The following is a 17,047-nucleotide window of genomic DNA, read 5'->3' on the forward strand; positions in this document are numbered from 1 at the left end:
GCAGTTCAGTGCCACCACCCCTCTCCAGCTCTAACACGCAGCATATGCTGGATGCAGCTGGGCAGCAAGACTTTCGTTATTGGTGGTTAATATATGGAGTTACAGAACACAAAATAGGCTGTTTCACATATTTGAGTAGGAGCCTGTGTCTGAGGCCGTAGCGTGGAGAAACCACCTGTGTGCGTTTGGTGCCTGGTGCGGAAACGTGGCCAGCTTTGTGCTGCCTGCCATTCGTCGGAAGGCTGGTGTATCCAGCGGGTCTGGAACTGTCTCACGTCTGGAAGTGCTTTCCTTTTTGGTTTAGCTGTGGTTTCTGCTCAGACTGTTACAAATTACACCGTGTTTCTTGAATGTATATTGTAAACTACTGAAGTTGTACTTCTTAATAACTCTGTCTTATTTCAGCTTGGGCAGCACTCAAAGTCCATCTGGTAGGTTGAGAGCATGTTATGGGTTATTTGCAAGTATGAGAAATGCCACATAAATGTTTTGCCCCTCAGACTCGAGCTACGGTTCTTACTAGACCAGACGGGTCGTGATCTCGGGAACTGCTTTGCTGTTGTGTGCTCTGTGCCTGACTTTGAGCAGCGGCAGGAGCGCTCTTCCAAGGCAGTGCCTGGGAGAGGCTCTGGGGCTGGCACAGCCAAGCAGCATCTCCAGTAAATCCGTGTGGATGACACCTCGCTTTGGGGGATGGAGAGGTGTTACCATATGAACGTGCTATTTCTCTTCAAGGCTAGAAAGTGTGTTCTGGCCTTTTTTATTTGCTGCTACAGTCTCAGTTCCAGGTCTTCTTTCACTCTCTTGGTGTAAGTGAGGAAGCTTTCTCTGCTAAGACAGCTGTCTGACGGGTCCCTGTACTCCCAAATTTGACCATCGTATGTTCTAGACAAACACAGGGAGCTGTGGGCGCCACGCGAGTGCCCCGTTTTGCCCCTTAAGGGGGAATGCGTAGGCCGCTGTGCATTGCGGCAGGTCCGACTCTCTAAAATCAAAGCAGAGGGCCCTTCTCCTGCCTTCCCCTTGCATTCAGGCTGTGCTTGTTGTGGGAGCTTGTTTGAATTCAGACTTCACTGAGGATATTTATTTCCAGATTATTTAAAAGGCAGTAATTTGCATACTGGGCTATTAATTTACTCTCACCTGTTCAAGAGTTCATTGGCTGTAGGTGTGTCCAGGTGCTGCCATCTCCTGCAAATAACTATCCTGTGGCATTAGACAAATTTCAAGGACGTTTTTTTCTTGTGCTCTCGCTTAACCTTCCAGGTCTGTGCAGAGCCTTTTCATATCCACATTGAAGAAGTGATTAGTGCTATTGGTATGACTGACTGTTTTCCTAATGTGTGTACCTGAACTTCTCATTCTTGAGATTGTTTAAAAACAGAACTGAATGTTTACAAATAGAGGATTTTCAGATATTCACCACATTCTTTTAAGTAATGTTTAGTGTCTATATTGTCGTCTGTTTCCCACTGGACTTTCTGGGTGTCTAAGGTTGCCGTGTTTGGGATGAAACCTGGCTTAGAAGCTGCTGCAGAGCAACGTTTTTTAAAATACTGAAGTGCTTTTCAGTGAATTACTTCAAATCATTAAAATAGTAATGAACATAAATAATAATGAATATAATACAACTCCCTTGGTAATACCTCTCTAATAAAGAAAAAAGTTTGTGATGTTCTTGTAAGGCTTTTTCTAGATTCTTCTTGGTGCCCTCCCACAGTAATTTTTATTGGGTTTTTTAGTTATTATTTTCCTGAAGTAATTGATTTCCACTTCTATTATCCAAAGTGAGGCATTTTGAAATGTGGTTCACTTTGGCTTTGTACACAGACGTGCATTCAGTACATACATTTAAAGCAGTTATGAATTGCAGTATGTTGTCTTTTTTTTTCCCCTTGAGAAATAATGTCTTTAAAGTTTGAACGCAAAAAGTTTGAAGTAGTGCAATTTCCACTGATTATATATATAAACCTACTATCGAATGGTAAAAATACATGAATGCGTCAGATGCTGTACTTTCCATGCTGATGTTGTATCATTTAAACATAGTCATATTTTCGTAGTCCTCATCTAATTTTTATGTATAAGCAATTTTGTTCACAGAATTACAGAAGGTTAGGAGTTGGAAGGGACCTCTAGAGATCATCTAGTCCAACCCCCCTGCCAGAGCAGGATCAGCCAGAGTAGGTGACACAGGAATGCGTCCAGGTGGGTTTTGAAAGTCCTCAGAGAAGGAGACTGTAGTAACGGAGGGATCGGCTTTCATAAAGATTATGGGCATCCTGAATCATAGAATGTCCTAGGCTGGAAGGGACCTTAGAGATCATTTAATCCAGCCTCCCTGCCGCCAGGGACGCCGCCTCTCGACTAGATCAGGCAACACATGGGGACCGAATGGGAATTGAACCCGCGACCTTGGTGTTGTTAGCGCCACGCTCAACTAACTGAGCTACCTGGCCCCCTAAATATTACATTGATGAGGTATTCAGCTGCGGGTTTAGGCATCTCAAAGGTAGGAAGATCCCAGAGGAAGCATCAGACAGATCATGGTCGGTTGCAGGTAATTAGGTGCCAGATTGAAGGTTTGATTAATGTAAATACTCTTTATTTGCAGATTTTTCTGTTATGTGGGGAAAAAAATATCTGCAATACTTAGGAGAAGGGCACAGATCTTTTCTTTTGTTACAAAATGTTGTACGACACTTCTGTTTCTTTGGGGGGGCTTTTCCTCAGCAGTTTCTGTGCTCATAAACGGTGAGGATCTGAACACCAAGAGCAAATTGGAAAGAAAGTTAAGGGAAATGGCGTAGAATATTTGTCACTGTGTAATGGAGGAGTAGTCATTCTTTTGTTTTCTTTGTATTGCTGGTAAGAGGAGCCTTCTATTTAAACAATTACTTTAATTTTAGCACATAAGTTTCTCTCAGTGAATATAGTGGAAATATTCTTGGAAGTATATGCTCAAGTGTTCTCCTGGCTCAAGAATACAGTGCTCAGCAATTTTCAGACCTCAGCAATAGTTGTGAGCAACATATGTTCTGTGTAGGTTCTGTATTTGGGAAGATGACAGCCTGAGGCAGCCATCAGTCACCTGTAAAGGGAAGAGAGGCAGTGTGTGATGTGGCGAGAGTACTGTTACAGCTTTGCATTCTTGTAAAATGTTTGTAATTTTGTAAAGTAGGATGCTAAGGACAGGTCTTACTTAAGTTTGGGTTGAAATTTTCTGATGGAAAACTGCTGTAGCTCCTGCTGTCTGTGCTGGCACTGTTTGCAAAAAAAACCAAAACACAAAAAACCACCACCAAAGAAAGGAAGAAATTAAAAACCTCAAACCGTAAGTAGTAAATAGCTGAGTTAATCCATCTGCAGTACATTTCCTACTATGTTTCTGGGTACATGGCTAAGCATTTTCACTTAATGTTGTACTCAAGGCATAAATAATATTAAATACCCCAACTTTTTTTTTTTTTTTTTCTAATTTATTAGATGTTTCAGTCTGATTCAGGTTTCTGGTTTGGAGTTTCTTTTAGAGAATATATGGCACGTTGTGCTCCCCTCGTATGGATCAGGAATGGCTGGTGGCTCTCTCAGGATAGTCACCCTACTTCCGCACTTGGACTCAAGAGACTTTATCCCTTCTTTTACTCTGGGCAGGCGTGTAGGCTCAAAAACATGCATCTGAAGCTAGGTTTGTTCTTTGTGCAATCCATTAATATGTGCAAAGCAAATTTATAATGCAGCTATTCAAGATAAATAGCATTTTTATTATTGTACTTGTTCTGAACAGATATGATTTACAGCTCAAGGAACTCCAACAGACTTAGGAGAGGAGGGGAAGTAGTTTGGAAGTTGTTTCACATTGCCTCTCTGGTTTCTGATATTTTGGATATTGGGGGGATAAGAAAGAGTACGTAAATGGGTACATTTAAAAACTAGAGAGATAATAGAGTGGGTTCGTAAAAGCCTGTCAGCTTCAGTTGTTGAACTAGGTTGAAACAAATTTAAATTAAGTAATAAATAAATCAGTCTGAACATGGAGCTAAATGTTTTTAGAAACTCTAGTCTGATCTGCATTTTTTTCTAGCTTTTTTATGGTGCCTTTGTTACCACAAAGAGTAGCAGAAAGTAGATCTGTTAAGAAACTGATGTTGATAAAATACTGCTGGAAGACTCTAGTGAGGATCTGAACAATTTATGTGTTTTAGAGCTTTGGTTTGAAGTATGTAGGTCTCGATGTACGCTGTAGAGCTATAGCTGAATGGTTATTAAAAGGAAAGCCTCGGTGCTCAGTCTGCTCCTGAAGGCTGACTGCTTGTGAGTTTTATTCTCCTTCAGTTTTATTCCGCGATCTGTCTCACATTTGTAGCGAGAGTGATTTCTGCAGCTTGGTATTTATGGAATTGTGTGAAATGTACTAACGACAGGAATGTCAGGAGGCTGGGATGTACATGCCTGAGCGGAATACATCACAGAGTGTGCTGACGTTATTTTCTTGAAATAAAATCCATCTTTGTTACTAAAGTAAACATCTTGCTCAGAATCTGCCAGAAGCTTGTTAGCGGTGTAGGAAGTCCCCAGGCCTTGATCTTTATTATTTTTGGTCTTGAAAACTGGGCTTATAGGAATGACTCTGGCATGGGAGGGAGCATAACACTTACGTAACTGCATCTTCTCTTGCGTCCCCGGGAGGAAGGCCTGGGAGCGGGAGCTGGGTGCTGGATGTGTGCAGCCTGGCTGGAGGCACAGGGTGCTTCGCACCGTACAGCCCGGTTAGCTGCAGCCTGAGGAAAAGGAGGGCTCAGGTGACCGGGAGTGGTTGGTTCTCTTGCTTTGGATTCCGTGAGAGAAACAGTCCACTTCACTAATGAAGTATGTGTTACGAGTAGTAATGTTCATTAGTGTTATTCTTTGATCTGTTATACCTGCAGGAAAGTAAGATGAGCTAATACTGTATTTGTATATCTTTTTTCCTCTAATTAGTTGTATACACTTTTGATCCGAGGCTATTCAGTTTTCCGAACTTCATGATTAATTTTGGTGTTAGATCATCCTCGGCTGAAAAAGTTAGTGGCATGCATCCCCTTCCCTGCAAAACCAAACCGATCCTTTGTCTTTTAAACTCCGATTTTTGTCTATTTCTTGTTCTCACAGTGTCTACGGATAGTTGTGAATGTTGCAAAGATTGTGTGTGATTGTTCATGCCAGACCACTTTGCAAGAGACTTGAAAGAGTCCCTGTGTGGTCCTAGAAAGCTTTTTTTTTTTCCTTCAGTTCAATAGAAGGCAAGCAAGACTTAGGCAGTCAAACACTGTAGGAAGCTTGCAGAATCGGGAGGATTTCTGTATAATATCCTAAAGATAGGAGTTGAAAATGACTACTTTACAAACAGCTTTGCTCTCTGCTTTAGAAAGGCTGACCTGCTGCATGCTGAACTCAGTGCGGAGATTATCCCCGCTTGATCTTTGACCAGATTTCTCATGTTTTGGGTTTTTTTTATTTATTAAGACCTTTTTGATATTAAGGGTTATCATCCTGTGCAAGGAAATGAATGGGTTTTGATTAAATAATTGTTTTGCTTTTATTTTTGTGTTTCTTGTATGAACAGGAGTCTATTGTTTATGGGGGTTTTTGGTTGTTGTTTTTTTTTTTTAATATGAATTGATTTGGCTTTTTTCTTGGAGCAAGATAGCTGGATAGAAATACCTGGAATCTGTCATCTCTTTTGTCCTGTGTCCCTTTCCCTCCGTCTGTCCAATGTAACTAATGATAAGTTTTGCAACACTAATGATAGTGAAATTTCTTTCCCTTGTGAAAATGGAAATGTAGTGAAACCTTTTATTTCATAGAATTAAATTATTGCTGCAAAGTATTTCTGAATACAGGGTGATAGCACAGGGGAAGTTTAGTTGTGACCCGTCATTTAAATAACCTTTTCTTTCCAGATTTTCCCAGATGACCATTTTCTTTGGCAGTATTTTTGTGGCAGTATTGGATGATCACAGAAGAGTAACTTGTAGTACGGGGCGAAAAGTTGTTCTACATGATTTCTAGAATCATTCAGATGTTTAGTGATATTAAAATGATTCCTTAGTCTAGACCATCAGTACCTTTGTTTAAAAATAACTGACAGTAGTAGAGCTGTTGTTCGATTTAAATACTAAAGTGAAACTGATATAGTTGCCTGTGTTATTTATATTTGGTGAAGGTGATTAAGAGCTGTCTTGAAAATACTGGTTATATTATGACTGGCCCAGTGCCAAAGCCAACAGCTATAAAACTATGCGCAGATATTGGTCAGAAAAATACTGCGTAATTACCACTTCAGCTCTGTAAATTTTTAATTGATTAAAATGGTGAAAAAATACATGAAATAAGTTTGGATTTTTTTCTTATGGCTTTGTAGCAAGTAATATTTAAGCAAATAGTTAGCTGTGATGGGAGGTTATTTTCTAGGTAGAATAATGTGGAAACATTTTAAATACCATTAACTGCAAATGCAGTTTAATAGTCAGTGGCTAATTCGTGGTTCATCTTAGACCATTGTCAAATTTCTGTAGTATTCCTGTGCTGTAATCTTTTTTAAAGGAGATTCTCATGAGGTGTTAGACAAACATCTTTCCTATTCTGTTTCAGCTAGAACCCACTGCAGAGTGAATTTTGCAGAAATTCTGAAGACCCCTATTTTTACTAATTGAATCCTCCTCAAAATCCCATTTTTTAGTAAAGATCTTAATAATTGAAACAAGGAGGAAACCAAATCTTTGAGATAGTTGCCAACATTGTTGAATAGTTGTCTAGTGACAAGTCATTCAGTCGTATTTGGTTATCACTCTGCCAGTCAGCCTGCACTCTAGCTTCTGGGGCTAGAGTCACTCTTGCGGTGAGTTCATTAACATGCTAATAAATCTGTTTCCCATTTGTCTCCCCCTCCTCCAGTGAACATTTGTCGTGTGCCTTCACATTCTTCCTGCACGGGGAAAGCAATGTGTGCACAAGCGTGGAGATTGCTCAGCACCAGCCCATCTACCTGATCAACGAAGAGCATATCCAAATGGCCCAGTCCTCGCCCGCGCCCTTCCAAGGTAAGGGAGCCGTGTCGGGAGCTTGGGGTGCTTAACCTCCTTTCTGCGTGGCAGGGACTTTGCTCCCGCTGATGTTACCTTCAGAGGTGAGTAAAGGAAGAGAAACGAAGTCTTCAATTATGCTGCCTTTACTACAGTCTTAAATTGTGATTTCAAAGCAAGGACAGCAAGAAATATTTATAAAATGAAACATATGTTAAAGAAACTTATTAAATGAGCATTTAGGGAGATGTTAATTTTTATAAACTTTATTGAAAAGCATTTTGTTTCTAAATGTACGGTTTTGACAGAGGCTCGGACATTTAAATCATAGAAGGTTTTATTTCAGCCAGCCAGATTCATTACTTTCTCAAATCGGGTATGACTAAAAGTTAAATTGAGTCTGAATGGAAAAATACCTCTTGTTGAGCAACTTATTTGTTCTCCTTGTTTGTCACGACTGTAGTCTTCTTCATATACTGTTGTCTCCAGCCCTTTTGATGCTGAGAAGTCTCTAGTAGCGTACGTTCCTGGTAAAATCTCTATTGTTCAACAGCTGTTCTCTATTACTTCCAGGTGTGGTCATCCCTTTGCCATAGTTAGTGCTGTTTCAGTACCTTTATCTAAATTCAGTGTGCAAGTTATTAAACCAAACTGCAAAAAGGTCTATTTTTAGCTCAGCAAGGATGGCTGTACAGGAAGCTAGTGCAGTGGAATGGTGCTTGAAATTCACACCCTTACCTGATTTTTCAGTAGCTTTTCCCCTGAAGACAGAGCGTCAATCAGTGTGCATATGTAACTCGAGCTAGAGAGGCAGAGACTGGATGAGACACTGCTGAAGGATACGTACTATACAGGCTGTTGTTTCTGCCTTTGCAGTTTTGGTGAGTCCTTATGGTTTAAATGGTACACTCACGGGCCAGTCGTATAAGATGTCAGATCCAGCAACTCGTAAATTGATGGAGGAGTGGCAGTATTTCTACCCTATGGTGCTGAGGAAAAAAGAAGGCATGAAAGAGGAAGAAGAGTTGGGATATGACAACGATTTCCCTGTGGCAGTTGAAGTCATTGTTGGTAAGTTTCAGTATTGTGCCTGAAGGATTATTTTCATCCATGTGATTTAAAAAAAAATCTAATTAATCAGAAAGGGCCATAATAATTTTCCTATCTTCTCTTGTAGCTCTCTTGACGCTGGAACATCTGACTAGTTATCTTGCCTCAAGCTTCTGTACTCCCTTTATCCCACATGCTATTATTCGCGGTTTCAAGCTACTTGTTTCAGCTCTGTACTGCTTACAGAGGGTTAGATGTATGTCAGTATGTGAATTGCTTAGCTCTTCATATTTTGCATAAGAAGTTTTGTCTAACTGGCATTGAAAACAAGCTGAAGTAGCTAGGGCTGCTGGATATTACCAGGCATATTTAAGACGTTTGTTTTACCATTTCTTTGCAGGTGGTGTAAGGATGGTGTATCCTTCAGCCTTTGTTCTCATCTCCCAGAGTGACATCCCTGTATCACAGAGTGCTGCCAGCACCGGAGGCCATATAAATGTGGGACAGCAGGGGCTTGGAAGCGTGAAAGATCCTGCTAGTACCTGTGGGATGCCGCTTACTCCTCCCACTTCTCCAGAGCAGGCCGTTATGGGTAAGCAATAAGCACAGGAGATTGGAGTCAGTCTCCACTTCACTGAGCGTTCATGTTGCTGTAATAAAAATCTGCAAGTGCTGGCTAATCTTTTTGTCCAACGCAGTTGGGTTCTAATTAAGGGCTGTTCAAAAGAAGTGCCTAAGTCCCTGGAACCGATCTTCCTAAATGAGGTCTGACACGGGCTTGCATCATCTGCAGATGGCAAACGGAGTGCTGCGTAATATCTGCAACTGAGTTACATCGTTTTGTTTGGATAGAGTATGACCCTGTCAGGTATTTGGATCTATAGAAGTTCCAATCTTAAAAAACATCCAAATGCTGTGGGGTACTAAAGCCTTGATATGTTGCTTTGTGGAAGTGAGTATGTATATCCTGTTGATTCTCAGGAACAAAAATAAATATCTATAACCTGTCATGATCTGGAATAGAGACAAGGCTTTGCTGTCAGCGAGGTCACGCTGTAACAAATTCAGGACTGCAGTTTCAAATGAGAACCAAGGAACAGAGGAATCAAATGTGTTTGAGATCAAACTTCTAAGATATTGAAGTAAAATTAAATATGTGATATAGAAAAAAGAAATTCAATTACTTATTCGTTTTCCCCTCTAAAATGTCTTGAAGGCATATTGACAACTAAATCTTGTTTTCCTGTATATATTGTCTCCTGAACTTAGTCTCTACAGACTTGGCAGTTACTAGCAGTATGACAAGATAGTTGAGGTTGAAAGGGACCTCTGGAGATTATCTTGTCCAACCTTGCTGCTCAAAGCAGGGTCAGGTAGAGCACGTTGCTTAGGATATTGTCCCATCAGGCTTGGGATATCTCCAAGACTGGAGACTCCACAAACTTTTTGGGCAACCTGTTCCAACAGCTGACTACCTTCACAGTAAATAGTTTTCTTACCTTTAAATGGAATTTCCTGTATTTCCGTTTATGCCCATTGCCTCATAGCTTTCACTGCACAGCACTGGTTATATGCTCTTCTTCTCCCTGTCAACTATTTGTGTACACTGATAAGATTCCTCCCCCAGCTTTCTCAGCCTTTCCTTGTAACTTTTATTAGTAATCCTTTCACAAGTACTGGCACGTGTTATGCTCGATTTGGAATTGAGTTCTCAGTTCACAGGAGATTCTTTGACTTGGGTCACATTAGCCAAACCACTCACTACTGGGCACCCTTCTGCTGCTTGAACTTGTACTCTTTTTGAACTCGTTGATCAGTGCTTTCCAACTTCAAGGAACAACAGAAGCGTTGAAGACAGGAAGTTCCTACAGGTTTCTGTGAGACTGTGCCGCAAGATGGGAATAAAGAACCCTTGTTACACCCTCGTTGAGGTCTAAGGAGCTACCAAGCTAGCTTAGCCTTTATTAGATAGTTCTGTCACATCGAGAGGGTCAATCTTGATGCACAGTCCAGGAAAACTAGTTATCATTTGCTTCATTGCCATGGAAGTGTTTGTCTGGATTTACTTGCCCATGAACAGTGCCTGTGTATGAAGACAATCCAAGTTTTTGGTATTGACTGCTTATAATATAATATGTGAGATTTGCATTCACTTTGAGTAGTGTTTTTCAAGGCAACTGATAGTTGAAGTAAGCAAAAAGCTTATTAGTGACTAGCTGAAGCAAGACAATCGACTTCTAAATAACAATCTCTGTTGAAATATTGATGCATGTTTTAGTGTGCTATTGTATTTTTTAATTTTACACATCCTTGTTAAACTCATACACTATCACAAGAGGATTCTATTTTAGAATATTTATAAACTATTAAAAATATCTCAAATATTCACATTGTCCAATCTGGCAGTCACAGTTTCTGTTTGATCTCTGCCGTTTTTTGAAGGCAGTATGAAATAGTATCAGAGGGGTGCCTCTCCAGCGAACAATGAAAGGGTTCCTTTATAGTGTATCATACACCATTTTAAAAGACCTTGAAAAATTGAAGAACTGGATTGGAAAAACATGTCGTGTTGTTCAGAATCAGTAAGTGGGATACATAAACTGGATTAGTCTGAGGCACAGACTTATGAATAATACGAATAATACTGTAGTTCTGCCTCATACTAGTAAAAATGTGGCTGCAATACCGTGTCCAGTTTTGAACACTTGGATATGGACAAATTGGATGGAGTCCAGAAAAGTACAGGGAGAGTGATTATAGGTTTTGCAAACAGGACCTACAGGAAAAGATGGAAAGAATTGAGGTTGTTTTGTCTGGGAGAGAGAAGTTTGAAAAAGAGACAGTGCTAACAGTCTTCAGAGACATAAAAGCAGAAAAAGAAGAATCTTTTCTCTGCAACCAATATGTAATGAGCCTAAACTGGAGCAAAGCAAAACTAGGTTAAACGTAAGAAAAACTTTCTCTGAGGAAGGATAGTGAAGTGTTAGAACAGATCAGCTGGTGGGAATCTACAGAATTGCCATTAGCAGAGAGGTGGGGGGGTTGTGGGGGACCTGGCGGGGGTTGTTGAGGATTATTTGCTTGCTTGCTTTTAAAGAAGAGCGTAGTCAAAGGTATGGATCCAGCTTTGAATGATCTCTTCAGGTCGCTGTAACTATAGTGTCCCTGATGGAATGTAAAGTGTGTAGGGGAGACACTTGCTAGGGAACCTGGGAGTGGCGTTTGCCGGGTGTGGAAGCAGAGTGCCCCGCAGGGCTTGGGGAGTCACTTGTGGTGAGTGGCTGGTTGTGCCCTCCGGTATTTATACCGTTCTTTGACATAGATATTTGTGTGTGTTGCGGTGTTCTCTCAGTGATTTTTATGGATATAAATGAGTGTCAGTGTACGAGAACAAAACGGTTTTGCCCGCTGCGAAGCTCTGTTCCATGTTACGCTCTGTATGGCTGTACTGTATAGTATAGGAATATTACAGAATTTTGGAAAGCAACAGTGAATGCACTCAAATGTAACTTTCTTAAGCTCTGGTAGCTCCTTGGCTATCCTCTCATGCCTCCTATCATTCCCTTTCCGTTGTACTTTTTCATTTTTCTTGGCAGTTGTAACTGCCCTGCCATTGATGTGTGCAATGTATGTGTGTGCAACTTATGCTTGTTTATATACACACATTCCCCTCACACACACACCACCCCCTCAGGAGGACACATTTGCTAATTTTGAAGTTTTGACCTGTTTTTTTTGATTATCAGTCAAGTTCAAAACGTTATAGAAAATTTGAAAGCCAGTGAAGTTAGTCTCAAGCCTCAGTACGTCTAGGGACTCATGGGTTCGACTGCCTCTTCTGTTTAGTATTAGAGTTCTTTATGGAAAGAGAGTCGAGGAAGGTCTAACTGGAGGAAAAAACCACATGTAAGTGTGAAGAATCAAAGAAAGATACAGGGTGAGGCAACTTGTGCACGATTTTAAAAGCCGAATTTTGAAAGTCACCTAATAGAAATCAGCAGCATTACGTTGGTAGATGCAGTGGTGTACAGCAGCGAATCCTTTCAGCTTAAGGGTTCTCAGATTGCATCAGGCAGGAGGACGAAGTGTTCTGTACACTGATTTGACCTTGTTAAAATGCGGCATATCCTTACTTACTTTTCCATCCAGAGCAGAGAGTAGTGTTACTCGGTCGCCGGGCCAAATGAACCTAAAGCTCCCTCTGCTGTTGTAGTTTGTAAAGATTCACTTCATCTAAAACAAAAACAAATTTCATGGCAGCAGAAGAAGCATATACTTATACGATAGCTGGTAAGGTTTCACCGTCACGGACAGAAAGAAATGAAGCGCAGAATGTATGTCAGGATTTTCAGGCTGTTAACATGTTGAAGTAATATTTTCATTTGTAATCTCTTCAATAATCACACGGTATTACTGCGAACCTCACATATTTTGTTAACAGTATATATGAATGATTTCTCTAGTAGTATACATCTCAACTGTGAGGTTTTACCAAAGCAAGTTTTGGTTCTGGTATTTAAATTCAAGCAGATTATAAAGAAATAGCATCACACTAATCCATTCATTTCTTCACTGGGGTTTTATCTGGAGTATAAAGAACTGATTCTTGCTTTGAAATAGTCTAGAGAAATTACTGGATTTCTCAGTAGATACTTTGTGTTCATCCATGTTATAATAAATTTAGTCTTTAAAGCAACTCACCAGTGACTGCACGAATTCAAGTCTGTAGGGGCGTTTATAAACTATCTCCATTTAAGTGTCCGAGTGTATTGTCACGTGTAGTTTAATCAGTCTTTTGTAATGATGTTTTAAGCCTTTTCTAGTGTATGTGAACATCCATGTAGTCAGCTGCCTTAGAAGAGGGGAAGCCTTTACAGAAAAATGTATCAAATGTGAATATTAAGAACAGCTATGACATTAATGCTTGATTTGCATTGCAGGAGAAAGTGGATGCTCTCAGAGCAGTATCAGCCATTCAGCTGTACAGGAGGGCACAGTCAGTGTACACAGTCCAAAGAAATCAGGCAAGATTACTCCAAAATTTCACAATCATATGGTCCACCGTGTCTGGAAGGAATGCATTCTCAACAGGTCACAGTCCAAGTAAGGCAGCGCTCCTGATGGCTTTGTTTATTACTAACATGTAATATATAGTTAAAATTGCAATAGTTTTGCCTTAGGTAATGTTATTCCTCGCAGAATTCTTTTGCCACTAATCAAAGCTAATGATGCAGAACAGCATTATCAAAGAAAATTTGTTACTGTGTTAGCTGAAAACTCCAAACATTCAACAATGGATTTGCGGTCGTGTATCTTAATCATGACAGTCTTTGAGGTTACAAATCTGTAATGTGTGCCTTCAGGTAGATGTTTTCAGATGTATTGATTGCAATTTCTAGCCTTAGTTGTAGTTACTAGACTGAAAGTTTGGTGACTGAAGAACAAATAGTATATATTGGATATTTAGAACTCCAAGGGTAATATTTGTAAAACATTGCATTACATGTGTTGGACTAAAATTCCAATCTGCAAGGATAAGGTAAATTCATGTTGTTAGTATCATAGGCCTTTGTTACTGGGCATTTATAGTGTATTCATGGCATGGTGTGCCCTGAAGTCTTTATTTCTTACTCTTTCCATGCAATTTCCTCATAGGAAGAATCTCCAGATTCAGCTTAATTTACTTGCCCCTTTCTTCTTGTGCTCAAACTCCAGACAGAGCCTAGAGCTGATACCACCTCCTTCCCCCTCCCATAAATCACACGATAAGTTTTAAGAAGAGGAAGAGGGAACTACTGTTAAATACAGAATTCTGTTTCAAAGGTGAAGTAGGAGGAAGTAGCCTATTTGAGGAAACATATGTGAATTTACGCATATGCATTTTTAAAATTTTGTTTTGCAAAAGGTAAAAATAACTAAAATTTTATCTTCTTCAGGAGGAATCAGGTTACAACTGCAAATCTGGAAGAAGAAGCTCCTAACAATAGTGTTTCTTGGGATTTTGTGGATCCAGTCCAAAGAGTCAGTTGTTCTTGTTCCAGGTGAGCTTTGAAGAGAGTAAATTACTATCATACAGCCCTGTTTAATTCTGACAGACGTACGCTCTCAAAAGGGACTTAAGTTCTAACTGAGAGAAGAGGAAACACTAATGTAAAAACTGTGATCATCACTCATATTCAGGCGATTAATATACATCTCATCGTTGTCACTTGCAGTAGTCAACTTGAGTGGAAAAATGATCCTAGACTATAGAATGGGAGCTAGAATCATTCAAACATTTCTTGTTCATAATGAACTCATCCTTCAGGCTTTTCAGAGAGGTGAGCTTCAGAGTTTGGAGTCTTAAGACTCGTGATGAAGAGGGGCAGAAGCTGGAGGAAGAGAAAAAACATTTTTAAGAATCTTTTTACTCTGTGTGTCTCTAGGCAAACTGCCTTGACTGACTGACCACCAAAATCATCCAATAGAAAAGAAAACCTTCACAGCATGGTCATCCACTGTCAAGTGATCAAAAAGAAATCACAGCTCACTTAAGCAAACACTTGAAGAATTTAAATTATCTTTCATCTTTGATGTATGCTTAAAGTTCCAGTACTACTCACTCAGAGAGGTGTTACAGGGCTAGAAAAAAACAGTTTCCAGAAAAAACCTATTTCACACAAATAGTCCCGCAAAACTTATACTGAATTTTTTAAGTCCTAAGGCCACTATCTACTTATAAGATTGGTGAAGATGTTTTTATGACATTAGGAAGTTATTCTTCAAGCATGCAGATAGAAAAATGTCGTTTGTGTGTTCAGACATAAACGCTGATCGTGCTGTGCTAACCCCTTTGGTATTCTTTTTTTCCTGTCTCATTCTCCCCTTGCCTTTTCCGCCGTAATCCTGCAGTGATAAGGGTCTTTGCCAAAATAATAGTCAGCACAATGGCCAGTGTTGCAGTTTCACGCTGTCTCTTAACACCTGCAGTGGTAACTACACAGTGCTGGGGTTAGTAAACACAGCAACTGGGAAATTAAAACGCTCTCCTTAAAACGAAAGTGGTACTTGATTTCAAGCAGCAATAAAAATTTTCTGTATAGCTGCAGAAACTGGACAGCTACTGTTATATAGATATTCTTGTAGTCATTACTGTGCCCATTCTGTGTATTGTATAATGAGAGTATAAATGTCAAGATGTAATCTTAAATATGGAGTCTTAAAGGGTTTTCTGGTACTCGGCATCTAATTCAATCTCCTATAGACCCAACTTCGTGTGTTGAAGAACAGAATGCCTAAAATAATTTTCTGCGGTCAGTTAAAGTACAGTGAATGATGGAGAATTAAGTCAATGAAATGTTCCAAGAATGTGCTTAAGGCAAATCTGCAGTTCCTAGGGCATTAGCTCCACATTAGGGGTGATTGCAGCTCAAGACCATCTGCTGCGGCAGAGAATTTGCAACGTCCTGGTAACAGCAAAGCCCACAAAGCAGCCGGGACCATTGCGCACGGCGTGGATGCTCACAGGAAAAAGATGCAGCGAGTGCAAGAAGCTGTATCTCTACTGTCTGACAGCTGCTGTGTGCTATAAAACCTGAATGTTTTCGTAGCTAAGTCATAAAAGCAGAATTTGTTTTCTTCAATCTAGTGGTCCAGTTTACTCACAATAATGTAGTTTATATTTGTGAGTAAAAAACATGTTTGGAAATGTTCTGTTGCTGTCCCAGGTGTTGTTGCTTATAAACCAAAATAGGGATGGAGTGATTTATTTTGAAATGTATTTAACTTCAAACAGGTATGAATATTTGGCACAATATATCTTTTCATTTCTACTTAGCTTAAAAAAACCACAACCAAACAACTAAACAAAAAACCCCAAACAACACACAAAGCCAACAAAAATATGGACAGACTTTTTTTTTTTTTTTGACCAGTTTGTTTTTGGCTGGACTTGTATTTATTTTTTTCTTACCTGATATGGAGGAGGAAACTGCCATGAAGGCATCCTGCCACATGTTGCCTCATGTGAACATTATTAAACCAATTTTGATCTGTATCGTGTATAACAGATGCTCCAGGGGGTGTGAGCATAGTGATGTCGTTCCACAGCAGCTGGTTTCTTTGAAAAGCTATCTTTCCTTAGGATGATGAAACCAACAGTAGCTTGGATTTTTTATTTATATTGCCTTCCATCTGAACAGTCTTAAGCTTTCATAAACATAAAATCTTTCCTTTGAATGCTGCTTTCTGGAGACTGTTGTTTTTCATTTTATAGGTCAGAGAAACTGCAGCTGAGTTGGCTTGAATGACCTGGTCAAGATCCCTGTGACCATTCCAGAATCTGTTGAGAGATCAGGAATAGACATAAGATTTCTCAGTGCTGTTCTGAGGGGGTTTTATTGTTCCTTTAGATCAGACAACCGTGTAAACTGTGCAGTGACTTGTTTCTGCCTCTGCTTTCAGGCACAAGGTTTTCAAACAGCGTTGTGCTGCTGGCTCCAGCCGTCCCCCGATGATAAATCAGCCAGGATTCAGCGTGGGAACATCATCATCTTCATCGTTGCCGCCTCCCGCCTCTTCAAAGCACAAAGCGACAGAGAGACAGGAAAAAGGAGATAAACTGCAAAAAAGGCCTCTGATGCCATTTCACCATCGGCCCTCTGTGACTGAGGAGCTGTGCATGGAGCAGGACTCATCAGGGCAGAAACTGGGTTTAGCAGGAAGGGAGCCCTCTTTAGAAGTCCCTAATTCCAGAAAATATGAGAAGCCGCTATCTATACCTGCTAGAAATCCAAGCAAGCAAATGAATATGAATCCTATGGATTCACCCCATTCCCCTACTTCCCCTCTGCCTCCCACACTTAGCCCCCAGCCGAGAGGTCAGGAAGCAGAGGGTCTGGACCCACCTTCCGTACCCATAAACCCAGCACTCTACGGCAGGGGGGGGGCGCGCC

The 17,047-nt window shown here is 40.3% G+C and overlaps 1 protein-coding gene across 1 annotated transcript in view; it reads left to right on the forward strand.

The window, feature by feature from the left end:
• The window catches only part of MED13L (mediator complex subunit 13-like), a gene marked incomplete at its 5' end in the record, with an annotated part of 89,307 nt that overhangs the window by 33,949 nt on the left and 38,311 nt on the right, over positions 1-17,047 (forward strand). Inside the window, 7 exon segments of the mRNA XM_009867868.1 lie at positions 6,937-7,082; positions 7,941-8,135; positions 8,515-8,706; positions 13,055-13,217; positions 14,051-14,155; positions 16,557-17,037; positions 17,040-17,047. The exon segment at positions 17,040-17,047 is cut by the window's right edge and continues 255 nt beyond it. Coding sequence (XP_009866170.1) covers positions 6,937-7,082; positions 7,941-8,135; positions 8,515-8,706; positions 13,055-13,217; positions 14,051-14,155; positions 16,557-17,037; positions 17,040-17,047 — 1,290 coding nt within the window.

The sequence above is a fragment of the Apaloderma vittatum genome, unplaced genomic scaffold (genome assembly GCF_000703405.1).
Source record: "Apaloderma vittatum isolate BGI_N311 unplaced genomic scaffold, ASM70340v1 scaffold10024, whole genome shotgun sequence".
NCBI classification, from domain to species: Eukaryota; Metazoa; Chordata; class Aves; order Trogoniformes; family Trogonidae; genus Apaloderma; species Apaloderma vittatum.